General features: G+C 43.9%; 6 protein-coding genes across 6 annotated transcripts; 5 read left to right on the forward strand and 1 right to left on the reverse strand.

Moving 5' to 3' along the window:
• The first annotated feature begins 4,897 nt into the window (after positions 1-4,897).
• LOC129179804 (natterin-3-like) lies at positions 4,898-6,555 on the forward strand. The gene is made up of 3 exons (XM_054773519.1): positions 4,898-5,120; positions 5,228-5,314; positions 5,410-6,555. The coding sequence occupies exons 1-3, from the start codon at positions 5,021-5,023 to the stop codon at positions 6,483-6,485; spliced, it is 1,263 nt and encodes a 420-aa protein (XP_054629494.1). The 5' UTR covers positions 4,898-5,020; the 3' UTR covers positions 6,486-6,555.
• Positions 6,556-6,713: 158 nt separating this feature from the next.
• Positions 6,714-8,274, forward strand: LOC129179805 (natterin-3-like). Its single transcript, XM_054773520.1, has 3 exons — positions 6,714-6,816; positions 6,889-6,999; positions 7,117-8,274. Exons 2-3 carry the CDS (start codon positions 6,900-6,902, stop codon positions 8,190-8,192), a joined length of 1,176 nt encoding a protein of 391 aa, XP_054629495.1. The 5' UTR covers positions 6,714-6,816; positions 6,889-6,899; the 3' UTR covers positions 8,193-8,274.
• A 510-nt stretch (positions 8,275-8,784) lies between these two features.
• On the forward strand, positions 8,785-10,408 carry LOC129179847 (natterin-3-like). Its single transcript, XM_054773612.1, has 3 exons — positions 8,785-8,921; positions 9,002-9,077; positions 9,270-10,408. The coding sequence occupies exons 2-3, from the start codon at positions 9,002-9,004 to the stop codon at positions 10,352-10,354; spliced, it is 1,161 nt and encodes a 386-aa protein (XP_054629587.1). The 5' UTR covers positions 8,785-8,921; the 3' UTR covers positions 10,355-10,408.
• A 1,594-nt stretch (positions 10,409-12,002) lies between these two features.
• LOC129179846 (natterin-3-like) lies at positions 12,003-14,926 on the reverse strand. The gene is made up of 3 exons (XM_054773611.1): positions 14,834-14,926; positions 13,163-13,259; positions 12,003-13,096 (listed from the first exon to the last, which is right to left on the reverse strand). The coding sequence occupies exons 2-3, from the start codon at positions 13,257-13,259 to the stop codon at positions 12,009-12,011; spliced, it is 1,185 nt and encodes a 394-aa protein (XP_054629586.1). The 5' UTR covers positions 14,834-14,926; the 3' UTR covers positions 12,003-12,008.
• Positions 14,927-18,773: 3,847 nt separating this feature from the next.
• Positions 18,774-21,880, forward strand: LOC129179398 (natterin-3-like). Its single transcript, XM_054772600.1, has 2 exons — positions 18,774-18,879; positions 20,808-21,880. The coding sequence occupies exons 1-2, from the start codon at positions 18,774-18,776 to the stop codon at positions 21,878-21,880; spliced, it is 1,179 nt and encodes a 392-aa protein (XP_054628575.1).
• A 491-nt stretch (positions 21,881-22,371) lies between these two features.
• ptrh1 (peptidyl-tRNA hydrolase 1 homolog) lies at positions 22,372-25,519 on the forward strand. Its single transcript, XM_054773598.1, has 5 exons — positions 22,372-22,877; positions 23,486-23,705; positions 24,310-24,409; positions 24,487-24,532; positions 24,613-25,519. Exons 1-5 carry the CDS (start codon positions 22,689-22,691, stop codon positions 24,841-24,843), a joined length of 786 nt encoding a protein of 261 aa, XP_054629573.1. The 5' UTR covers positions 22,372-22,688; the 3' UTR covers positions 24,844-25,519.
• The last annotated feature ends 415 nt before the right edge of the window (positions 25,520-25,934 follow it).

Here is a 25,934-nt window from a genome sequence, read left to right on the forward strand (position 1 = left end):
GAGGCCGCGCCTTCTCCTCCTTTGGCCCAAAGTCACATGTCAAAGACATCCAGGTCACATGTCAGAGTCTTCCTGGCGAAAAAGAAAGTGAGTCATCCTGGCAGGAAGTTTAGCGGTGCCTTTGGTCCAAAGACGTCCTGTGTCATGCTAATCGTATGCTAATCGCCTCATGAATATTCAGCGACTTCTGTTAGCATATTGTTCAGGAAATTAGCATGGCCACTGATGCAAGGTGGAAGGGAGGGGAGGGGGGCAGCATTCATTTCTCCCCGGGACCACCCAGGTCACGTCAGGAAGACCGGGGCCCCCTCAGCCCCGCCTCTGTCAAGGCTGAAGACAAGCAAGGACAAGACTCAAGGCCGCCATTATTTCAAATTGGCCCCTCCCCTCCCCTACCTCTACGCGGCCAAGATGGCGACTGTACAAGTAAGCACTTATGCACTCAAACGACTAAGTACGCGAGTGCTTGGCCTCTCTTCCTGACGCAGCCCCCAGGTGTGCCTCGTTGATCCGCCAGGAAGACTTCAACGACATACGTCAACAAACAAACAGCAAAAATGGGAAAATCAGCAGTAATTTGACAAGAATAAAGAGAATAAAAGAGAAAAAGTTGTCATTTTATTAGAATATTGTTGTAATATTAAGAGTCTATTATGAGCATGAAGTTCAAATATTCAAGAAAAAATGATTAGTCATGTTTAAATACAATTAATTCAATATTATGTGACACAAACAAAACAATCAGCTGTCATTTTTGAATAATTAGGTTGGGGAAAAACCTTATAAATAATAATAAACTCAAAATATTCAAAGAAAAAAGTTGCAATTTTAGTAGAATGAACTCGTAATATTAGGAGGAAAAATAATATCAATTTGGTAGCATAGAGTTGAAATATTCAAGGAAAAAATGATGTCTTTTTTTTAAGTCGTAATTTTATGAGAAACAAGCCAATTTTATGAAATAGTTAGGTTGGGGAAAAAGTTCTCATGTTACAAGAATAAAGTCAAAATATTATTGGAATAAAATCATAATATTGCAAGAGGAATATTTGAAAGAACAAAGTTGAAATAACTGGAAAATTTAAAAGAAAAAAAAGCAAAAGTAGCAAAAACACAGATAACAACGAGCTAATTTTACAAATATAAAGTCAAAATATCAAGAGAAAAAAAATCATAGTCTACCAAGAAAAAAAATGCTATTTTACGGGAATACACTCATAATATTATATAATATTATATATAAATACAATTTTAAGTTACATAGAATTATACATATATATATATATATATATATATATATACACAAAATATTTGGGTTTTTGAAGTCATAAGTCAACATGTGAAAAAAAAAAACAAAGAGTAAAGCTGTCATTCGGGGACAATTCAGTTTGGGAAAAAGTTATCATGTTGTGAGAATAAAGAGCAAATATTATGGGAATAAATTCATAATTCGGAGAAAAACAAAACAAGAAAGTTGAAATAGTTGGCAAATTTGAAAAAAAAAATTGGAAAAAAAACAGGTAAGTAGCTTGCTAATTTTATGAGAGTAAAGTCCAAATATTAAAACAAAAATGTTGTATTCTAACCAGAAAAATGTTGCAATATTATGAAGAAAAATAATATCGTTTTAAATATTATAGAAAAATAGAAAAAATGTCTCGGGGAAAAATGAATTAATTCATATAAAATGATTTATAGAAAATGAATTTATTATAGAAACATTTAAATATGTTGTTGTTTTAAAAGTCGTAATATTATGAGAAACAAACCAAATAAAATAAACTTGTCATTTTTGGACAGTGAGGCTGGGGAAAAGTCCAAATATTACGAGAAGTGGGGAAAAAGAGTGAGGTTGATGTTTACAGGAGGCTTTTTCAGCGGGGATGCGCTTCTTAGCATATCTCCAACAGGCCAGCTTCAGGTGTGCTAGATAGACGGCCCAAGCCTGCGGGGGTGCGCGGGGATGTCGTGAGATGCCAGGTGACGTGAAGCTCACTGTGCGGAAGCTCGTGCATTTTTCATTGAAGGCGGCAGCCTCGCTCCTCGGATACGACAGGCGACTCTTGGCGCACTCCGGCCTTGCAGGGAACGCAAAGAGGATGATTCACTCACCGCCGCCATCTTGGAAGTCAAGCGCTCACGTGCGTGAAATTCTGACCCGACCTCTTCCTGCCGCAGCCGCTGCGCCTCGTTGTTCCGCCCGTCACCCCAAGTGATGCCAGGAAGTTGCAACAATAAAAGCAACTCTGTCATGCAGAACAGGGCATCCACACTTCCTGCACTACATTAGCATTATTTTTAGCATTACAGTATTATCAGCATTATTATTATCCTTTATATTACCATTGATAATAGCTTTATTTTTAGTATAACTATGAGCATTATTAGTAGCATTATCATGACTATTATTTTAGCATTATTATCAACATTAATATAACATTATTTTTAGCATCAATATTAGCATGTTTTTGCATTATTACTCATGGTATCATATTATCATGATAAGCATTACTGTTAGCGTTAATATTAGCATTATTTTTAGCATTTTTAGTAGCGTTGATATTAGCATTATCATGAGCATTAGCATTAATATTAGCATTATTATTCACATTAATCTTAGCAGTATTTTTAGCAATATTATCAACATTGACATGAGCATCATTTTTGCAATAATATTAATGTTATTTTAGCATTTTTATGAGGATGACTTTTAGCATTATTTTTATTATTTTGAGGGTTTGAGGGATTCATCCTAAAATTATGAGGATGACTTTTAGCATTATTAGCATTCATTTTAACATTATTTTTAGCATTATTTTAGCATTATTATGAGCATCAATATTTGCATAATCCTTCGCCTTATTACTGGCATCCTTCTGATAATTATATTTAGTGTTAGCATTAGCATTATTTTTTACATTTTTATTAGTGTTGATATTAGCATCAGCATTATTTTAAGCATTATTATTCACATTAATATTAGCACTATTTTTAGAGACAATATTCATATGAGCATTATTTTTTGGAATAATATTAACATTATTTTTAGTATTATTTTTAGCATTAATGTTAGCATTGATTCTCCCTTGGGCATTTCTGTGTGGAGTTTGCATGTTCTCCCCGTGTGTGTGTGGGTTTTCTCCGGGTACTCCGGTTTCCTCCCACATTCCCAAAAACATGCATGTTAGCTTCATTGGAGACTCTAAATTGTCCATAGGTATGAATGTGAGTGTTTGTCTATATGTGCCCTGCCATTGGCTGGACACCAGTCCAGGGTGTACCCTGCCTGTCGCCCGAAGTCAGCTGGGATAGGCTCCAGCATGTCCCTGCGATCCTAATGAGGAGAAGCGGTATAGAAAATGACACATATGTCAGAATGCTATTTATAGACTATAGCTCTGCTTTTAATACAGTCAGCCCCCACAAACTCACAAATAAGCTCCTCACACTTGGCCTGTCTCCCTCCCTCTGTAACTGGGTGTTTAACTTTCTAACAGGCAGGCCCCAGTCAGTCAGAGTCCACAATCGCACATCCAGCTCAAGAATTGTGAGCACTGGGACCCCCCAGGGGTGTGTGCTGAGTCCGCTCCTCTACACGCTCTTCACCTACGATTGCGTGGCCTCCCAGAACAACACCAGCATCATTAAATTTGCGGATGACACTACAGTCATCGGACTGATCACTGGTGGTGTTGAAACATCATACAGAAGAGAGGTGGCGGACCTCATAGCTTGGTGTCGTGATAACAATCTCCTTCTCAATACAGATAAGACTAAAGAGATGATCATCGACCCAAGAACAAGGGAAAAGGAGCCGCATAGACCCCTGTTTATTGATGAGACTGAGGTGGAGAGGGTGAAAACCTTCAAGTTCCTTGGCACACACATCAGCGAGGACCTCACCTGGTCTCACAACACCCAACAAATTATGAAGAAGTCCCAAAGGAGACTGTACTTCCTGAGAAGACTGAGGAAATTTGGCATGTCCACCACAATCCTGAGTTGCTTCTACAGATGCACTATGGAAAGTGTCCTTACCGCCTCCATCACTGTTTGGTACGGTAACTGTACAACACGTGATAGGAAGGCACTCCAGCGGGTGATCAAGACCTCACAGAACATTGTTGGGGCAGCCCTCCCCTCACTGCAAGACATTTATAAATCTAGAGTCCTACGAAGAACACACAACCTCATCAAGGACAGCACACATCCACAACACTCATTATTCACACTCCTACCGTCAGGCAGACGCTACAGGAGTTTGAAGTCCAGGACCACAAGGCTGGCAAACAGCTTTTACCCACAGGCCATCAGGCTTCTCAACGAAGCACTCGCACACGCCGCACGCAACACACGGACACACTCATAGCACTTTATTTATTTATTTATTTATTTGTATTGATGTCTTCTTCTGTTGTTGTTGCTTAATTTATTGGTATTTATGTTTCTTATGTTCTTATTCTTTCTTGTGTTTTCTTTCTTTTCTTGGGAGAATGAACAGAATAAGATTTTCATTGCATAGTAGAACCACTGTTTTACCATGCACATGACAATAAAACTCTTGAATCTTGAATCTTGAAAATGGATGGATGGATGTTAGCATTATTATTGGCATTGATATTAGCATGATTTATATACTGTATATTATAGCATTATTTTTATCATTATTATTTGCCTTGTTGTTAACACTGTTGTTAGCATGATTAGCATGATGAGTATTGTCACTGTTGTTTCCGCTCCAAGATGCAAAGAGTAAAATGTGAAGCTGCTGGACTTGATGGACTATTTTGGGTTGAAAGCAAGGTGAAAGCATCAGAGGACGCTTTGTTTGATTAATGTTTTATGTGGACGAGGACGGCGGGGCAAAGTTCAGCATCAGGAGAAAGGTACATATTGGTCGCTGCTGCTGCTGGAAGTCCACAGCTGACCCGTTTGGACTGGTGGTGAACACGCCCGGTTGTTAGCTTTAGCTGTCCTCCTGTAAGTTCCACGTGTCTCATCTCTTTTAGGACGAGATAAGATGAAGCCGTCATTTCTGCTGCTGTTGGCTCTGTCGGTTCTGACCTGGGCCCGGCCTCCAGACTGCGAGGACCAGGGCTTGTCCTCCTCTGACTTTCCAGGTGCGTTGAAGTTGATTTGAAAGAATGTCCCCTCACGTGTCTTCTTCCTGGTGGCCAGATCAGTGTGGCTGATGGACAACCATGTGTCTTTTGTGTTTGACTCCAAGGTACGCGTGTGTTCAAGTTTTCCAAGTGTGCTGCATCCAGAGTTTTCACGTGGTTGGATCAACAATTAGACTCGCTGGGCAGCACCCGTAGGTGGACACAAATCACTCACGGTCAAATTTGTATTGATTGATGTCTTTTACATGAGTGGATTTGATGTGTCTCTCATGTGTCCCTCTCACAGAGGTCACTCTAGATCCAGCTCTGGAGAACCAACACCCCGAAAGACCGCCTGCCAAAAAACCTCATCAGCTTTCTTTACCAATGAGGAGAAATATGGCCGACTCTAAATCTTTCCATTTTGATGAAACCAACCTGGAGTGGAAGACCACTTACGGCAGCATCCCCAGCGGGGCCGTGTCCATCTACAACAGCTACTCTAAACGCGTGGACTACATCTGCAAAGTGGGCTGCAACGCGGGCTATTACAACCCAGAGAGCAGTAGCGAATGCAACTTCTCCAACAATGGGTACGGGTACAGCGAGTCGCCATTTGAGCTGCTGGTCAACAAAGACAACTTTGAGGTTTTGCTGTGGAAACAAGGCTCCTATGGTTCCGTGACCCCATTTTCTATTAAGACCTGCCAGAACGAAGACATATACGTTGGTAAGAATGAGTACGGTTTAGGGAAAGTGAAGGTCAGTGATCAGGCCTTCTACCTTCCCTGGGGGAGCACTGAGTACTGGTACCGTGACTATCAGGTCCTGGAGTTGGAGAAAGACGTAAGAAAAGAGGACATGATGGATGTCCAGTACCACACAGATGGCGTCACTCCCATAGCGTATCCTCCTGAGGTCTTGAACAAGGATACGGTCGCCAACTACCACTGCCAGCCCATCAAACGTACATCCACCCTTTCAAAGAGCATCTCAAGGTCCAACAAGTGGGACACCACCTTCTCCTTCACGGCGGGAGTCGGCACCACAATCAAAACCAGAATCCCCTTCATTGTTCAAGGACAGATTCAGTTTCGGGGTTCTGCAAGCTACAAGTTGGTCAAAGGGAGCACTCTTACCGAGACAACCACCCACTCTCTTGCCGTGGACACCGTGGTCCCGGTCGGCCACTCGTGCACCATCACCATGCAGGGAAAGAAGTACGGCATGGACATCCCGTACACAGCGCGCCTCAAGCGCACCTACAGCAACGGAGAGACCACGTGGACGAGCGTCACTGGCACCTACAGGAGCGTCCAGGTCTCAGAAGTCCAGGCTGTGGTGGACCGCTGTGACCGTCTACCTCACACCAAACCTTGTTAGGACAGCACACATCACTCGTACGTCGCTTTCGTGTCCAACTGAAATAAAACTAATAAAGACAAACCATTCATTCATGTGTTGGCTTATTGACTCCTGACAGAAACCCGAGACAGAAAGTGCTTTTATTGTCCCAAGAAGGACACCTAAAACTAAAAAGCTGTATTTGACCAACTGGTTGATGTCCAGCAAACCCTGAAAGCCAGGCCGGCCTTTGTTTGAGCAGCACAGATCAATGTTTTATGTCGAGGAGGAAGGGTCAAAGTCAACCATCCAGTTAAAAGTACATATTGGTGCTCCTGCTAAGTCCCCAGCTGACCCGTCTGGACTGGTGGTGAGTGCGTCTCGTTGTTAGCTTTAGTTTAACACACTGAAAGCTGTCATCATACATTCTCGTCCCTTTTAGGATGAGCTAAGATGAAGCTGTTGGTTCTGCTGCTTGTTGCTCTGCCGGTTCTGACCTCGGCCCGACCTACAGGCTGCGGGGACCAGGACTCGTTTTCATCTGATGTCCCAGGTGTGTTCAAGCAGAGTTGAAAGAATGTCTCTTTACGTGTCTTCTGGTCACAAGATCAGGACGGATGATGTATAACAATGTGTCTATTTGTGTTTGACTCATGTGTCCCTCACACAGCGGTTGCTCTAAATCCAGCTCTGGAGAACCAACGCCCTGAAAGACCACCGGCCAAAAAATCTTGTAAGCTTCCTCCATTAGTGAGGAGAAATATGGCTGACTCTAAATCTTTCCATTTTGATGAAACCAACCTGGAGTGGAAGACCACTTACGGCAGCATCCCCAGCGGGGCCGTGTCCATCTACAACAGCTACTCTAAACGCGTGGACTACATCTGCAAAGTGGGCTGCAACGCGGGCTATTACAACCCAGAGAGCAGTAGCGAATGCAACTTCTCCAACAATGGGTACGGGTACAGCGAGTCGCCATTTGAGCTGCTGGTCAACAAAGACAACTTTGAGGTTTTGCTGTGGAAACAAGGCTCCTACGGTTCCGTGACCCCATTTTCTATTAAGACCTGCCAGAACGAAGACATATACGTTGGTAAGAATGAGTACGGTTTAGGGAAAGTGAAGGTCAGTGATCAGGCCTTCTACCTTCCCTGGGGGAGCACTGAGTACTGGTACCGTGACTATCAGGTCCTGGAGGTGGAGAAAGACGTAAGAAAAGAGGACATGATGGATGTCCAGTACCACACAGATGGCGTCACTCCTGTAGTGTATCCTCCTGAGGTCTTGAACAAGGATACGGTCTTCAACTACAACTGCCAGCCCATCAAACGTACATCCACCCTTTCAAAGAGCATCTCAAGGTCCAACAAGTGGGACACCACCTTCTCCTTCACGGCGGGAGTCGGCACCACAATCAAAACCGGAATCCCCTTCATTGTTCAAGGACAGTTTCAGTTTCGGGTTTCTGCAAGCTACAAGTTGGTCAAAGGGAGCACTCTTACCGAGACAACCACCCACTCTCTTGCCGTGGACACCGTGGTCCCGGTCGGCCACTCGTGCACCATCACCATGCAGGGAAAGAAGTACGGCATGGACATCCCGTACACGGCGCACCTTAAACGCACCTACAGCAACGGAGAGACCACGTGGACGAGCTTCACTGGCACCTACAGGAGCGTCCAGGTCTCAGAAGTCCAGGCTGTGGTGGACCGCTGTGACCCTTTACCTGACGCCAAACCTTGTTAGGACAGCACACGTCACTCGTACGTCGCTTTCGTGTCCAACTGCAATAAAACAAATAAAGACAAACCATTCATTCATGTGTTGGCTTATTGACTCCTGACAGAAACCCGAGACAGAAAGTGCTTTTATGCACGGTATAGGCTGAGGGCGGTGGTTCCTCATGAAGCGGCCCCTTTTCAACTTTGTTCGTCAGTTACTTCTCCACGGTTACACAGACTGATACAAACTATAAATAGCACACTACCTGCGATCAAGACCAACGTGTCTTTGCACGGTTTGTCCCTCATTAGTTGCGAGATTAGTTACAGGCCATAATTAAGTAATTCTTTGATTCAGCTCCAGTAACCCTCCCCAGTTCTCTTATTAAACACATTTAAAGTATAGGTACTCCCCACTAATGAGTGACAATGAAAGATGATAAATAGAACACATTGAACTGCCTGGTTGTTCGCCTAGTGGCTAGTGGTGGTACTTGGATGTGTTCGCTATGCGGTGGACTCTGTCCCATGAGGACTTCAGTCTGTGTATTTGGGTGTGCCTGCTGGAGTCTATCCACGCTGACCACCCTGAACTCTTGTATTTGATCGACTTCCCGAGAGCCATGCAGGAGTTTGTTTGAGCTGCACTGATCAATGTTTTATTTGGAGGAGGGCGGGTCAAAGTCAAGCATCAAGAGAAAAGTACATATTGGTGACTACTGGTAGGTTGACAGCACACCCGTTTGGACCGGAGGTGAGTGCGTCTCGTTTATGTCAGTAGTCAAGCTCACATTGTCAAAGTCCAGAAGTGAAATAAGAGTTTTTGCTCCTCAGATGAAGCTGCCGGTTTTGCTGCTGCTGGCCCTGCCGGCTCTGACTTCTCCTCGCCGTCCAGGTTGCCATGAACCCTGTAAGTCCTGACAAGCCGCTTATTGGTTCTGTGTTGTTTAAATTTCAGTTCAACCAGTAGAAATCTCTGAGCTTTGCAAGCGAGGATAGTTTTTTTTGCACGAGAATGAGGAATGTTGATCTTTTGACGTCAATTAAAGTCATGTTCCTCATCCTCCTGCGCGGTTTTGTGTGTTTCTTTCTACTTACACAGTACCGGTGCTGGACCCGGCTCTGAAGGACATAGTTCCAGACCCATCAGTTCACTCGCCCAATCAAGCTTATGTTGTGACTCCGGACATCGCCAAAGCTATGGCTTCATCGCCGTCTGCCGAGTTTAACGGAACCAACCTGGTGTGGCAGCAGTGGACGGGGTCGGTCCCCGCCTACACAGTGTCCATTTACAACGGATACATGAGTCGCTGGGACTATGTGTGCAAATACAGGTGCGCATCAGGTTATTATAACCCTGACGTAGGTGCTTACTGCATTTTCCCCTACGGCGGCAAAGCTCTCCAAGAAGCTGATTTCTACTTGCTGGTCAACAAAGACAACTTTGAGATTCTGGAGTGGAAGGAGGGCGCCTTCGGTTCGGTGGCCTGGAATGCGGTCAAGACGTGCGAGGAGGAGGACGTATACGTGGGCAAGAATGAGTACGGTCTGGGGAAGGTGGTGGTCAGTCATCGAGTCTTTTACTTACCCTACAATGGATGGGAGTACCATTACGAAAAACCATACCAGTTCCTGGTCATCCATGAGGATGTGGAGAGCGAGCTCCTGACAAATGTGAAGTACCACACAAAGGGCATCCCGGTGGTGGCACATCCCCCTGAGTCACTGAAGAACGACAGCGTCTCAAACTCAGCTTGCGATGAAGCCATGCTCTCAGACACTCTGACAAAGAGCACCAAGATGGAACACAAATGGGAAAACAACTACAGCCTCTCATTGGCCGGGAGCACCAGCATCACCACCAAGATCCCCTTCATCACCTCAGCAGGCATTCAGTTTAGCATGGAGGCCACCGTGATGTTCACCACAGGGACCACCTACAGCGAGACCACCTCACACACCATCAAGGTGCAGACCCCAGTCCCTGCCGGCCACTCGTGCATCATCCACATGATGGGCAAGAAATACGGAGCAGACATCCCGTACACCGCCGAACTGAAACGCACCTACAACAACGGCGAGACCAAGTGGACCACCATCACCGGGACCTACAAGAGCATCCAGATCTCAGAAGTCCAGGCTGTGGTGGGCCGCTGTGAACCTCTGCCAAACGTCAAGCCTTGTTAGAACACAGCGCACGTTGCTTTTGTGTCAAACCACAATGAAAAATTAACAACACTTTGTCATGTTTTATGTCATTAATGACTTCCTGTCATTCATGCCTCATCACCTGTCAATCACTGAGCCCACACGCTCATGTCCAGCAACATCAAAGAGCAAACTAGTCCTCAATGAAACATGATAGGGTTAGGGTGAGGGTTTTATGGGTAGGTTTAAGGTTAGGTTTAGGATTAGAGTTATGGTTAGGGTTAGGTTTATGGTTAAGGTTAAAATTAGGGTTAGGGTTCAGGCTAGGGTTAGCATTCAGGTTATGGTAAAATTAAGGTTAGGCTTAGAGTGAGGGTTATGGTTATGGTTTTATGGTTAGGTTTGAGATTAGGTTTAGGATTAGGATTAGAATTAGAGTTATGGTTAGGTTTATGGTTAGCATTAGAGTTGTTTAGGGTTAGGGTTAGGTTTATGGTTAGGGTTAAAATTAGGGTTAGGGTTATGATTAGAGTTAGGGTTAGCATTCGAGTTATGGTGAGGGTTAAAATTCGGGTTACGGTTAGAGTGAGGGTACGGTTATGGTTTTATGGTTAGGTTTAAGGTTAGGTTTAGGATAAGAATTAGAGTTATGGTTATGTTAGGTTTATGGTTAAGGTCAGAGTTATGGTTTGGGTTAGCATTCGTGTTATGGTAAGCGTTAGGGTTAAAATTAGGGTTAGAGTGAAGGTTATGCTTATGGTTTCAGGGTTAGGTTTAAGGCTAGGTTTAAGATTAGAATTAGAGTTATGGTTCGGGTTAGGGTTAGGTTTATGGTTAGGATTAAAATTAAGGTCAGAGTTAGAGTTAGTGTTACCTTTCAGGTTATGGTTAGGGTTAGGATTAGAATTAGGGTTATGGTTAAGGTTGGGTTAACCCTAAACCATGGATGGTGGAAATTCTGGTGAAAGTATCAGAATTTTCCTTTATTTCGCCTTACTTTCCCGAAAATGTCCCTTATTTTCGCATGCACATGTTGACACGTGTCAGGTTCAAACTCCTGTGACACTAAAACACAGCAAAATGACAGAAGAGACAAGACAACAACATAGCTTTTTACTCACGAGGAGAACAGAAGGGACGCACCAGAGTTGCCTTCCCAAACCGCTCCGAATACGCTCTCTAAACTCTCGCTTTTTATTTGGGTGTTCCCTAACTACAAGGTTGTGCAACTCTAAGGGATGGGGTGGGCAACGCAGCTGCACAACTGTACTTGTCTTTTCCTATGTGTGTGCGTCTCTGTGGTGGTTATCAGTAATACATGTGTGGTATGAAGCACATTTCAGCACAGCCTCGAAGGATATCGGTGAGTATGCGACTGCATCCTTGGAGTCAGCAGACAAGGTGGCGCCATGAGTCGCCATCTTCTCTGTTGCTAGGTCACCGCTGCATTCCTAAAACAGACATTCCTACAGGGCAACACACTTTCACGCTACTACGATATATGCGTGATAATTATATTGCTGGTTAATTATGTCCACTTCCAACAACAGGTATGTTTACTGGTAATAGTATTGGGGTAGAGGGTTAGGGTTAGGGTCAATCAGAGTTAACAACATGTCTTCCTTGCTCAAGAAAAGAGACACTTGTTATGATTTATGATTTTTTTATTGTCAGGGTGGTAAGCAGACGATCTTTATGGGCACGGCTTGGCATCTCCAATGGGCTCGCAGCGGTCCGCCACAGCGCGCACCTCTCCGATCTGGACTCCATCGTATGTGCCAGAAATGGACGTCCACTGGCTGTCTCCATTGCGGTACGTGCGGCTGAGGCGCGCTGTGTACGGGACATCGGCCTTGACCTTGCGGCCCTCCATGCGCACCCTGCAGGAGTGGTTGGGGGGGACGCTGAGCTCCACGGACACCGAGTGCCTGAGTGCTTCCACCACGGTGGTCCCTCGGGAGAACTGCAGCGTCTTCTCGCCGCTCAGCTCCAGGCCGCCGGAGCCGATGAGCGGGATTTTGGCCGTGATGCTGCCAGTTATACCCAGCATTGTGGCCCGGCCGATGTTCCAGGTGGTCTCTACCTCGGTGGTCTTGGAGATGGTGACGGTCTTCTGTATCAACTGGCAGTCGTTGTTGGTGACCCCGGAGATGCGCATGGTCTCGGGGGGGTACTGAAAGATGGCCACTTCATCCAGGTTGTACCTGACGTCAGATATGTGCTGCGTGTAAGCGTCCCTGTTGATGGTCAAGACCTGGTACCTCTTGTACCAGTACTCATCGCCCTCCCATGGTAGGAAGAAGGCCTCAAACTGGGGGACCACCTTGCCGAGGCCATACTTGTTCTTGCCCACGTAGATACCCACCCCGAGGCACGTCCTGACCGAGTGTTGAGGCACGGAACCGTAGGAACCCTCCTTCCACTCCAAGAACTCAAAGTTATCTCTGTTGGTGAGGATCTGGAACTCAGGGGCGTAGTACTCGCGGTCTCCATAGGGGTAGCGGCAGTAGGGTCCCATGGCGGGGTTGTAGAAGCCGGCCTCACACTTGTACTTGCAGATGTAGTCGGTGCGCTCGGCATAGCCGTTGTAGATCGCCACGGCACCGTCCGTCAGCGAGCCGTTCCACGTGCGCCACTCCAGGTTGACGTTGTCGCCGAAAATGAAGGAGGACGGCAGGTCATCCTGCTGCTCCAGGGCTGCTGGAGTGGCGGGACCCGGCGCGGGGATGTTGGCGCTCAGGTCGGGCACGCGGTCCTCCAGCTCCGGGTTCAGTAGGGCGACTGTAGAAGAGAGGCACGTCAGGCTTTTATTTTGAAAAGACCTAAAAGAAGGCGAGGAAGACTGACCTTTCCGGCGCTCAATACTTTTCTGGACAATGTCCTGCAGACCCGCGCAGGACCCGCCCACTAGGAGGCAGAGCAACAAGAGTGACCACGCCTTCATCTGTCAATCCAATACAACATGAAAGATTCATGAAGTACTCTCATTTCCAATATTGTACCATTACTGCTTCTTGCTGATTGGCTGATAAAAACCACATGACACACCCATCTTCTAGTCAGCTAGCTTGTACAAGTTCTAGAAGGTCTCGCTAGCAACACATTCTTAATTCTTTAGCACTTTTCTTACGCCTGCTTGCTTCAAATAGAAAATCATTGATTACAATGAATACATAATGATCATAATAATACACGTAAAACGTAATATTTTGAATAATGCACAACAATCATAACAAATAATATTAGTAATAATACATAATATAAAGAGTAATCTTATTTATAATAATAATAATACATCATCTTTGTAACAACAGTGGAAATAATAATAATAATAAGACAAATGAATATATATTAATAATAATATGCAATATTAAAAATACATTATCAATACAGATATCAGTTAAATCATATTAATAATAAGACTCTTCTAATAATATTCTTCCTAATAATATTTATTCTAAATGATACATATATGAATACTAATACATAACCGTCATAATAAATAATATTAATTATAATAATCATATCGATAATAACATGAATGATGATTGACATGAATGCTGATTGACATGAATGATGATTGACATGAATGCTGATTGACACGAGTGATGATTGACATGAATGATGATTGACATGAATGCTGATTGACATGAATGCTGATTGACACGAGTGATGATTGACATGAATGATGATTGACATGAATGCTGATTGACAGGAATGCTGATTGACATGAATGCTGATTGACATGAATGCTGATTGACAGGAATGCTGATTGACACGAGTGATGATTGACATGACTGCTGACTGACATGAATGCTGATTGACATGAATGATGATTGACATGAATGATGATTGACACGAGTGATGATTGACATGAATGATGATTGACATGAATGCTGATTGACACGAGTGATGATTGACATGAATGCTGATTGACATGAATGATGATTGACATGAATGCTGATTGACACGAGTGATGATTGACATGAATGCTGATTGACATGAATGCTGATTGACATGAATGCTGATTGACAGGAATGCTGATTGACACGAGTGATGATTGACATGAATGCTGACTGACATGAATGCTGATTGACATGAATGATGATTGACATGAATGCTGATTGACATGAATGATGATTGACATGAATGCTGATTGACACGAGTGATGATTGACATGAATGCTGATTGACACGAGTGATGATTGACATGAATGCTGATTGACATGAATGCTGATTGACATGAATGATGATTGACACGAGTGATGATTGACATGAATGATGATTGACATGAATGCTGATTGACATGAATGCTGATTGACAGGAATGATGATTGACATGAATGCTGATTGACAGGAATGATGATTGACATGAATGATGATTGACACGAGTGATTGATTGACAGGAGTGATGGTTGACATGAATGATGATTGACACGAGTGATTGATTGACAGGAGTGATGGTTGACATGAATGATTGATCGACATGAATGATAAAGGTTGTGCTGGATGGAACTCACCTCGGCCGCTCGTCCACTGCGTCCTGCTGCTTCCCGTCCTGCTTTTTATCCACACGTTTACGACCTGCCAGCCATAAAGCCAACCTGCACGTCGACACAAAGGAGAAGATGGAAAGTTAGCTAACATGTTATCACAGCAACCATTAGAAGGAAAAACATCCATGATAAGATAAGATGACGTGAGAAGGATCATTAACGGGACAAGACACCGGCGGCCGGGACAAAGTGCACGTCATCTTGTCGTAGTTGCACCGCTTCGTCGCCTTTATCGCCTTCCACCCCCACGCAAACCTTCAACCCTCAGCTGCCATGCATGCTTATCTATTCCACCTATTTAAAAAGCTACTGAACATATTTATTTCACGCACATTGCAACGCTTCATGTCTTCATGTTTACCTGCTAGCTGACTGTGGCTCCCTCGTGTGCCCAAAAGGCGCACCGCAAGCCCTTTTTACTTTTTTTAGCACGCAAAGCCTCTTTCAAACACTTACGCAACGCTAACACGGGGGTGTCCAATGTGTCGTCATTTGTTGTTTTATGGACCCACAGCACATTCTACAAATATAATTTAACAAGAAAACTTTTTAAGTGCAAAAATGGAACAAATCTGCAGCAATTTTACAGGAAAAAAATCCAAATATTATGACAAAAAGGTGGTAGTCTAACCAGGAAAAGTCATCATTTTACAAGAATAACATCAGAATATTATTTTATTAGTTTTTTTAAAATGATTTTATTTATTTATGTATTATTTTGTGCTAATTTTATTAGGCAGAAGTCGAAATATTAAAGAAAATATTTTATTTTTTCATAGTCACAACATTATGAGAAGCAAACAAAAACAGATGTGATTTTTGGAAATAATAATAATGTCATTTTAGTAGCATAGAGTTGAAATATTCAAGAAAATAATGAACTTATTTAAAGTCGGAATATTCTGAGAAACAAGCAAAGCAAAAGGAAGTTGTCATTTTGGGAATATTAGGTTGAGGTGATATCATAAACTAAGTGATATCATATGATGGGAATAAAGTCATAGTATTATCAGAAAAACGTTTACAAGAAGAAAGTTGAAATAGGTTGGAAAATTTTAAAGCAACAACAGCAAAAATGGAAAAAACAGCTGTCATTTTACGAGCATAAAGTCAAAATATGAAGAGATAAAAGTTGCATTGTAACAAAGAAACAGTTGCAATTTTGTAAGAATCAACGAATCAACATCATTTTAGTGGCATAGAGTTGAAATAGCAAAGAAAAAATACATTCTTTGTTTGACGTGATTGTTTATGATCATTTGGAAAATTAGGTTGAGGGAAAACGTCATAATATTACAAAGGGAAAATTGACAAGATGACAGTTGAAATTTTTGGAAAATGTAAAAAAAATAAAAGCAAAAAATGTAATTTGACAAGAATAAAGTGGAAATATGAAGAGAAAAAAGCCGAATTCTAACAACAAAAGTCACAATTTTACGAGCATAAACTTGTAAGATTACTAGAAAAAATGATATCATTTTAGTAGCATAGGCTGGAAACATGAAAGACCAAAACTCTTATTGTTTTAAAGTCTAAATATTATGAGCATCAAACAAAAAGAAATACAGTTGCAATATTCGGCCAATTAGGTTGTAATGTGATGGGAATGAAGTCACAAGGTTGGGAAAAACACCAACAGCAAACAGTTTAAAAAACAGCTGTAACGTCCAGAGTATTACGTCAAAACACGAAGCGAAAAAAGTTGCATTCTAACGGAAAAAAAGTTGCAATTTTATGAGAATAAACTTGGAATATTAAGAGGAAAAATAATGTCGTTTAAATAGCATAGAGTTGAAATATTTGCCTTTTTTAAGTGTCAAAATAAGGAGACCCAAGCAAAACAAAATAAAGTTGTCATTTTTGGAACATTGGGTTGAGGAAAAAGTCTAAATATTAACAGAAGGAAATTGACAATGAGAAAGTTGGCTAAGGAACAAACCTACCTAACCACCACCAACCACTACTCATTAGTTCCTCATTAGTTCCTCATTAGTTCCTCAGTAACTAGTCTAAATGTATGTCCCTTAGTCATTAGTTCCTCATTAGTTCTTCATTAGTTCCTCAGTAACTAGTCTAAATGTATGTCCCTTAGTCATTAGTTCCTCATTAGTTCTTCATTAGTTCCTCAGTAACTAGTCTAAATGTATGTCCCTTAGTCATTAGTTCCTCATTAGTTCCTCAGTAATTAGTGTATTTTTGTGTACCTTACATTAAAGTTTGACCAAAAGTTGAAATAGTTGGAAATTTAAAAAAAAAAAAAGAACAACCACAAAAAAGTAAAAAAAAAATTGAAGAATGAAGTCACAACATTCAGAGAAAAAAAGTTGTCATCCAACAAGAAAAAGTTGCAATTTGACAAGAAGAAGAAGGCCATTTTAGGAGGGAAAATGAGGTTATTTGATTTGCATCAACGTTGAAATATTGAAGAAAAAAAGGTTATTTTTAAAAAGTCAGATTGTTTACTTTAACTTTGTGCGTCAAGGTCATCACTATCAAGGATGTGTGCGTGTGCGTGTGTGAAATCTAATCACTGTGTTCCCACCTTCCCTTATCTCCTTCCCTTATCTCCTTCACTATCTGGTTGTCCATCAGTAATAACTTGTATGGATGAGCTGTCACGTGATTGGACGAGCTTGGCCTCGGCCAGCGCGTTGCCACGGTAACATCTTTGCCTTCTAACAAGGCGTAGAAGCTTTAGGGAGTGGGCGTGGGGGGGGTTGAAGTGTAAAAAGAAGTGAAGCGTGCGTACCGAGCAGCCAGGACGGACGGGGGCGTGTCCTTGCTCTATGGTTGTCGTCACGCGTGCCAAAAAGTGTCTTGAAGAGAAAGAAGGGAGCGTTTTCCCGCCAGGTCAACGTGCGAGAAGCGCGCCTTTATTGGGGGCAATAAGTGCCCCCCCCCCCCCCCAGCTTTTAAAAGCAAGCTCAGCGCAACGGCGGCGGCGTCTCAGCGGCGGGAACCCGTCAAGGTAAAGACATTTTCTGCTTTCTCTCACGTTTGCTCAGAAAAGATTGAAAAAGAAGCGTGACATGTGAAATCCGTGAAGCGGGTGCAGCCAATCATCATCATCATCATCATCATCATCATAAAAAAAAGCATCAAAAACGTTTTCATCTTTGAAACGTTTGGCCGCTAAAAGGCAAGATGGGCGAAGTTCTTCACAGCTTTGCTGCCCTCTCGCGGCTCCGCAGAGAACTGCAGGCTTTCTGTAAAAAGACCCTACAGCAGGGGTAGGGAACCTATGGCTCGGGAGCCAGATGTGGCTCTTTTGATGCCTGCATCTGGCTCTCAAACATGTCTTAACACGATAAAAATGTATTTTTGGCTTTTTGTTCGCTGACCTTTTAATGTACATTACAGAAATCACAGTGTTAAAAATAACACTCAAAATATAAAACTTTGTTATGCATTTTAGTCCATCCATCCATTTTCTACCACAATGCGGGTGGCCAGAGCCAGTGCCAGCTGTCCTTCCAATATTTTCCGGGTCAAACACCAAAATTCGATTATCACTGGATAATGCGGTAGCCTATTCGCATGAACTTCCCTTCCTTAAATCAAATAGTCAGATCGCTAATTCTGGAAAAAGAAAAAGATACGGAGTACGGTGCAAAAGCACGCAGCACCAGAAGTCGCTTTAATGGTAAGAAGTCATTTATTTATTATTGGATAGCTTCAGTGTAACAATGTTAATAAAAAGGATAACTTTAGAGGTCCTCCTTAAAAATGCCCACATTTACTTGTACTCAACGTTAAAAAATATGATATGGCTCTCAAGGAAATCCATTTTAAAATATGTGGCTTTTATGGCTCTCTTAGCCAAAAAGGTTCCCGCCCCCTGCCCTACAGTATGGTGTGTGCACGTGTGTGTGTGTGTGCACGTGTGTGTGTGCGCGTGTAGATGATGACGACGAGGCGTGTAGTTGTGGCGGTCCTGGTTCTGCTCAACCTGTGCGGTCCCACCCTGCAGTTTGATGCGCCTGACGGCCCCCGACACCAGGACCAGGCCGGTGAGTCACATGACCCCGCGGCCTCCACCTTTATCCAGACTCTCACCGCTTCCTCCAGTAGTCACTTCCTAAAAGAACACACATTGACACTAAACATGAATGACAACCACGTCATTAAAGAGACAACTCAATAGTCAGTCATGCACTTCTTTCAAAAATGACGAAATGATGAATAGTTACTTTAAAAATGATGACAAAAACCATTAACTCAACAAAAAATCACATTTTAAAAATGCCTAAATAGCAATCGTAAAGTCATAAAGTCAATCATGACATAAATAACTGCAGAAATGCTAAATAAGTCACTATTTAAATACACAACAAAAAAGAATATATATACAATAAATCAAACTCACAAAATCATTCAGTCGAACAAAATTACATGAAAATTAATTACAAAAAATAAATAAAATGAAGGAAATAACAAATAAATAACACAAAATAATGAACTAAATAAACAAATTAAACAACAGCAAAACGTACATTAAAAATAAGTCAGTAATTAGATAAAAAAAACTAAATAAAAGAATAACTCAATGACAAAACAAACTAATTAAACAAATTAAAAATGGATAAATAAATACTTAAAAATAACTCAATAATTGCATCAAAAATAACTCAATAAAATAACAACTAAATCATGAAATAAACTAATTATACAACTTCAAAAAAAACTACTAAATAAAGACATAAAAAATAAACTTAAATATATTTAATATATTTCATAAATAAATAAATAAATATCAAAATAACTACAAATATTTTAAAGGTAAAACAATAATACATTCAAGTAAGTACATTAAAAATACAGCGGTCCCTCATTTAACGCGGGGTCGTAGTAAGTATAGTATGTTTCTTTGTTCATGATATCTTTTTTCATTTACAGGATATGTTGTTTCGTTTATTCTATATGTTTTAAGGCTGTAAAAGCCCCCCACCACACACTTTATGCACTTTTGTCAAGCATGAGAAAATATCTACATGTATGTTGCGCCTATTGAGGGCCTTGAAAGCGTGGCTCACACTTCTTGGTCCGTGGGCTGAATCGGCGATGCAGTGTTTATTAAAGACTTGTTCAGGCTTGTACCCCCCCCCCCCCCTTTCCTCCATGATGGCTTTAAATCAAGTAGTGCAAAAGTAATGGCGCCCTACAGTTGCGCAAGTTCTACCTTCCTTCAGCATGTCCACAATTCCAACATTGTTTTGCAACGGTTAGCATCTTCCTCTGCCTTTTGGGTGCAACTGCAGGTGTCTTTGTCAGTGCAGAGCGTTTAGTCGACGTTGTGAATTTTGTCGGCGAGAAAACTTGCAAACATACGACGCTAAAGAGCCACGCTGCCAGCGATGGAAGGATGATGTAGATGAGGCAAGATGAAGGCGTTCTGTTCTGTCCAGGACACGCGGCATGGAGGAGGCTGAGTGATGGTCTACAGTCCCTCAGCCAATCGGGACGCGGAACACAATGCGTTCATACGCTTTAATAAAAGCATGCTACACTGTAAAAAATTGCACACAAAACAATCTGTGTAATAGCAAAAAACCAAAACAAATGATCTAAATAAAAATAACTAGATAAAAAAAACAAAAAAACTAAATAAAAATATCAAAGTAAAAAAAAGACTAAATACTGAATGAACTGAATGAAAAATAAGTCCAATAAAATAGAAAAGCAGCTGACTAAATAGCTAACTAATGACCCCTCATCCAACTAACTAAATAACATTAAAAACATTTAAACAACAATAAAAATACAAATAAAAAATGAAATTAAAACATCACAAAATATTTATTCATCATGCAAAAAAACCTAAAAATAACTAAATAAGCAATACTACATGAAAAACTACCAAAATAACAAAATAAAAAGAGACGAAAATAAGGTGCTAGCTAACTAGCTAGCCATGCTAACATGTGTCGTTGTGAAGCAGCATGGGGAGAAGTCGTCCCTTCACTGGAGGCCGTGAAGGATCCGGTCCTTGTGGAGTCCCGAGAACCCGAGGAGGCGTTTGACTCCGCCCCCGTGTTTGGAGAACACGGCAACCTCAGATGGGTGTCGTGGAACGGCTCCCTGCCCGACGGGGCGGTGGCCATCTTTAACGGCTACGCAGAGCGCACCGACTACGTGTGCAAGGTCCACTGCGAGGCGGGTTTCTTCACGGCCACCAAAGGCAGCTTCTGCCGCTACCCCTACGCCGACAAAGAGTATGCCTCGTCCGGGTTTGAGGTTCTGGTTAACGTGGACCACTTTGAGTTTCTGGAGTGGGTGGAGGACTCGTACGGGTCTGTGCCTCAGAACGCTGTGAGAACCTGCGGCGACGTGGACATCTTTGTGGGCAAGAACAAGTACGGCCTCGGCAAGGTGGTGAGCCAACATGAAGCCTTCTTCCTGCCCTGGGAGGGCGACGAGTACTGGTACAAGAAGTACCAGGTCCTGGCCATCAACAGGGACGCCTACAGCCAGCACATCTCCCACGTGGAATACGCCGTGGACCAAATGAAGCTCTTCCACCATCCTCCGGAGACCCTGCAGACGGCCAAGGTCACCAACCTGGAGTGCGGCGGCGTGCAGAAGACGGTGAGGCTGGAGAAGACCAGCGCCACCGAGAAGACCTGGGACATCGGCAGGGAGACCCGCAACGGCTCCGTTTCCACCATGAAAGCCAAGGTGCCCGTCCTGGGCCCCGAGACGGTGGATTTCACCAGGGAGCAGACGGTGACCTTCTCGGAGGGGACCAGCGTGGTGGAGGCCATCAGCCACTCGGTCAGCGTGGAGCTGCTGGTCCCGCCCAACTTCTCTTGCAGCGTCAGAATGGACGGCAGGAAGATGAGGGCCGACATTCCCTTCACAGCCCGGCTCAGCCGCACCAACCACGACGGGGACACCCGCTGGACGTACGTCACGGGCACCTATGACGGCGTGAGCGTGGGCGAGATCAACGCCGTAGTGGAGAGGTGTCAGCCCGTGTCTGAGACGCTTCCTTGCTCTCCGACGGAAGAATGACTGCTGGCCGTGGCCCCAAATGCACCGCAATAAAGTCATGATTGGCACCAGCCGCCGCGTCTCGTGTCCTTAAATGTGTCATATTGTGAGCTGCTCCTAATATTATGACCACGTCATGAAGCTAACGAGCTGACCAAACTATTCTAAACAGTGCAGCTGTGCAACAATGAACATTGTTGAGTGGGTGGAAAAGTGAGCTCAAGCAGTGGCGAAGGTTACGGGGGGGCCAGGGGTGGCCGTGGGCACCCCTGGTCACTCTTGGTCACTCTCCAGCCACCCCACCGGCCATCAAAACAATTCAGGTATCAACTTATTGAACTTATTCTAGCCGACCAAAATATTCCAAACACCGTGTTACACGTGCACTTGTACAATAATGAACATTGTCAAATGGGTGAAAAAGTGAGCAGTTATTTTTGCTGTAGTTCCGAATGTGTCCGCCGGGCGTCGCTGTGGGATTCTCGTCTTCAAGCTTGTCTTAGTGAAACTCGTTGACTTCCGCCATAAACAAGAAGAATGACAGGAAGAAGACTAGCTAGCTAGTTAACTATGAAGCATTTAGTTAATATCGTCTCACATTATGAGTCTTAATACGATTTACACAATGTCACAAACGTCCTTCTTATTAAATATACCTTTATGTTAGCGCCTCTGCGCCCGGTAGGCACAATGTAGCTTGTTGGCTAGCATTAGCCGTATGCTAACCGAACCACGGAGGTCAACTTTCATAGCTAGTCTAGTCATACACGCTAGAAAATGATGTTTTATCAACACCCGCGGTCCTTTCTACCACTTTGCTGTCAGCCGAATGATGAGCAGCTATTTTCTTAGTCTATTTGCCTTTCTTTCGTGGCGTTTCATCTCAAGAGGCCGCTATCTCGGGACCATGCAACGTTGTTTGACGAGAATTGTAAGCCGGGTTTGGCCGAGCGAGTCGTGGACAGCGTCGAGCATGAGCACGGAAGCACCAGCGCTCACACAAGGACGCAGCAGGATGGTAAGCTGAACGCGTCCACTCGGCACTGTCAACATGCGTGCAAACTAAACGCCACTGGGGGTTGACTCCACAGCACCCGCCGCGCTCACAGGACCGAGTCGGAACGAAACACCGAGCACAAATGTGCCATTTGGTTCATTTCTGCGTGTTTATTAGAGGCTACATGTGATAAAAATACATGTCAACGTGTCTCAAGGATAAGTAGACAGTAATACTTAATTCGGCGTATGTTTCAAGAGCTTTTTCCTCATTTTCTTACGATTTTAGTCCATAATGTCAAGCCCTCACACCATGTTAGGGTAGGGTTAGGGCTTAGTACTGTCACACACACACTGAGCTTGAGCTTTGTGTGCAGCATGACAAGACTTCACTTGTTGTGTTTGTGCAACATCACATTCAGCACAACACAATGTTTGCCACGTTTGGACACAATGACGCCTACTGGAGGCCCGTTCCATCGGTGCCAGGACCGGACGCCTCCGGATGGTTGTGGAAAGAGCGTTGGTCATGTGTTTCATTCATGAAAGCGGCCGGTGCCCCCGTGGAAATAAAACCACAGTGGAAGCTCATCTTTGTGGACGGGCATCTACAAGTGTGTGTGCGTGCAGATGGTGGGTCTGGGTAACCCGGGCATGGAGGCAACCAGACACAGCGTGGGCATGGCGGTGCTGGGCGCCCTCGCCGCCCGCCTCGGCCTGGGCGAGCGTTGGCATGGCGACAAGCAGGTGTGCGGTGATGTCATCGTGTCAGAGATGCGACGCACGCGCCTGGTGTTGCTCCGCCCCAAAGTGCTGATGAACGTCAACGGCGTGTCGGTGGCCAAAGCGGGTGAGCTCTTTGATCTTTCTGGCTTCTTCTCAGGGAGCTGAGTGACCTTGGAGTTAGGGTGGGGGGGTAGGTTAGGGGTTCAGGTTGGGGATTAGGGCGAAGGGATATAGGTTAGGAGTTACGGGTTAGGGTTTGGGGTTTGGAGTAGGGGTACGGGTTAGGAGTGAAAGGGGTTGGGTTAGAGGTTCAGGTTCGGGTTTGTGGCTAGCAATAAGGGTTATGGGAAAGGGATGGAAAATGGGTTGGAGTTAGGGGTTGGGGGGAAGGGAAATGGGTAAGGAGTTAGAGTTTGGCATAAGGGTTAGGGGCTTGAGTTTGGGGTTGGGGGTTTGTGGAAAGGATTAGGGGTTAAGGTATGGGTTGGGGTTGGGTTAGAAGTTAGGGATAAGGGTTATGGCAAAAGGAAGGGAACTGGGTTGGGGTTAGGAGTTAGGGGTTGGATTAGAGGTTCAGGTTTTGGGTTAGATGTTCGGGGTAAAGGTTGGGGTCTTGGGGTTAGGGTTAGGTGGATTAAGGATTAGGGTTAAGATTTTCCTTGCAAAGAAGGGACATTTTGGGTGAAAGGCGGGACATGAGTCATGACGGATGTCCTTGTCACAATCAGCCAGCAAATACGGCGTCCGTCCTGAGGACATCGTGCTGGTCCACGATGAGCTGGACAAACCTTTGGGCAAGATGTCCATCAAGCATGGCGGCAGCGCCAGGTGGGTCATGACGCTCGCTGGCGTCTTCCGATCATGTGATCAAGATCAAGTGAAATCTGATTGGCTCTTCCCAACAGAGGTCACAATGGAGTTCGTTCCTGCGTCGCCTGTCTTCATTCTGACGTAGGTTTCATCGGGGACGCCTGCACCAGTTCTATTGGACCCCTGGTCACTCATTCCGTACCCCTGTCCCCCCCACCCAGGTGATGCTCAGACTCCGGGTCGGGATCGGACGTCCAGCAGGGACAACGTCGGTGGATCGCCACGTCCTGGGCCGCTTCACCTGGGAGGAGCGGAAGGTTCTGGATGCAGTTCTGGTCCAGGGTGTGGACCTGCTCCTGTCCCAGCTGAGCCAGGAGGAAGAAGGACAGTCCTCCTCCTCTACCTCCCCAGCAGGGTGCAGACGGGGGCACGCACGCAGACGTGACGCTTAGAACCCGACAGAACAGAACCTGAACCCGGTCATGGTGGAAGATCTTTGTGATGTCTCACTCTGAAGATGTTTTGTTTGATTGAAACTTTGCTGGACAAAAGTGCTTGTGTGATTGTTGCCATCGCCACCAGGAGGCGGCGTCTAAGCCAACCATGTGACATCTTTCCCAGGCGTCTTCTGCACGTTCCCGAGTTCCTTCTGCAAAAGTCTTCATCAGTTAGCCGTCACTAATGAAGGCGATCCCACCGAGTTCCGCTTGTTGGCATTGTCACCCTGCCCTGGGGGCGGTGGGGGCGATGGAAAGAGCCTGAATGAGGATGGAGAAGAGGAGAAGAAAACGCCCCCAAAGAAACAAAAGAGAGCAAACATTGTTTGTTTGGTGCCTTCTGTCCTGCTTGGGACACGCCCCCAACCGCCCCTTGAGGCATCATGGTCTCCATCAGGCCGCTTTCCCGGCATCAACCTCGCCGGGCAGCTTCAATGACTTCTCTCCTGCTGGGGTCAGAGGTCAGCAGCAGGGCTGCACAACTGGGCCTTAAGAGGAGGCTCCGCCCCCCCATGGCCTGTGGTCAGGTGTGGCAAGGAGGACTTCCCACAGTTGTGCAGCGATGCAATGAAGATCCAATAGCGAGCCATTCTCAGGTCACATGATGGAACCAAATAAAATCCAATGAATACATGAATTCTCATGGTGGTTTATTTTTAACGTGGCAACGATGACATGAATGCAAACAGTTTATTCAATATTATTTGCATATTCTTTTTTTAATTGTTAAAGTACATACATATAAACATTAAATCAATTTTTATTTATGAAATGAGTCAAATAATCTATTGTATTTGTATATTTATTTTAATTGTTGAAATAAATACATGACTTAATTAAAATGTAGCACAAATGAAAAATGACACAATATATTTGATTTATTCAATCTATAAAATCTAAATCTGTTTTATTTCATCATTTTTTTTATGTTTTCTTTGTTAACACGTTCAAATAAATGATTACGTAACTGTAATGTAACTAAATAAAATACAAATAAATAAATGACATCTATTTTTATGATTAAATGAATGAAATAAAAATAGATT

This window comes from Dunckerocampus dactyliophorus, chromosome 4 (genome assembly GCF_027744805.1).
Source record: "Dunckerocampus dactyliophorus isolate RoL2022-P2 chromosome 4, RoL_Ddac_1.1, whole genome shotgun sequence".
Taxonomy (NCBI): Eukaryota; Metazoa; Chordata; class Actinopteri; order Syngnathiformes; family Syngnathidae; genus Dunckerocampus; species Dunckerocampus dactyliophorus.

Coding starts and splice junctions, on each gene's coding strand:
- LOC129179804 (XM_054773519.1), top strand. CDS start 5,021: ATGAAGCCGTCATTTCTGCTGCTGTTGGCTCTGTCGGTTCTGACCTGG. Junction 5,121..5,227: donor GTCCTCCTCTGACTTTCCAG/GTGCGTTGAAGT, acceptor TTTGACTCCAAG/GTACGCGTGTGTTCAAGTTT. Junction 5,315..5,409: donor AGACTCGCTGGGCAGCACCC/GTAGGTGGACAC, acceptor TCCCTCTCACAG/AGGTCACTCTAGATCCAGCT.
- LOC129179805 (XM_054773520.1), top strand. CDS start 6,900: ATGAAGCTGTTGGTTCTGCTGCTTGTTGCTCTGCCGGTTCTGACCTCG. Junction 7,000..7,116: donor GTTTTCATCTGATGTCCCAG/GTGTGTTCAAGC, acceptor TCCCTCACACAG/CGGTTGCTCTAAATCCAGCT.
- LOC129179398 (XM_054772600.1), top strand. CDS start 18,774: ATGACGACGAGGCGTGTAGTTGTGGCGGTCCTGGTTCTGCTCAACCTG. Junction 18,880..20,807: donor CCGACACCAGGACCAGGCCG/GTGAGTCACATG, acceptor GTTGTGAAGCAG/CATGGGGAGAAGTCGTCCCT.
- LOC129179846 (XM_054773611.1), bottom strand. CDS start 13,259: ATGAAGGCGTGGTCACTCTTGTTGCTCTGCCTCCTAGTGGGCGGGTCC. Junction 13,097..13,162: donor AAGTATTGAGCGCCGGAAAG/GTCAGTCTTCCT, acceptor TCTCTTCTACAG/TCGCCCTACTGAACCCGGAG.
- LOC129179847 (XM_054773612.1), top strand. CDS start 9,002: ATGAAGCTGCCGGTTTTGCTGCTGCTGGCCCTGCCGGCTCTGACTTCT. Junction 9,078..9,269: donor TCCAGGTTGCCATGAACCCT/GTAAGTCCTGAC, acceptor CTACTTACACAG/TACCGGTGCTGGACCCGGCT.
- ptrh1 (XM_054773598.1), top strand. CDS start 22,689: ATGATGAGCAGCTATTTTCTTAGTCTATTTGCCTTTCTTTCGTGGCGT. Junction 22,878..23,485: donor CACAAGGACGCAGCAGGATG/GTAAGCTGAACG, acceptor GTGTGCGTGCAG/ATGGTGGGTCTGGGTAACCC. Junction 24,410..24,486: donor AAGCATGGCGGCAGCGCCAG/GTGGGTCATGAC, acceptor TCTTCCCAACAG/AGGTCACAATGGAGTTCGTT.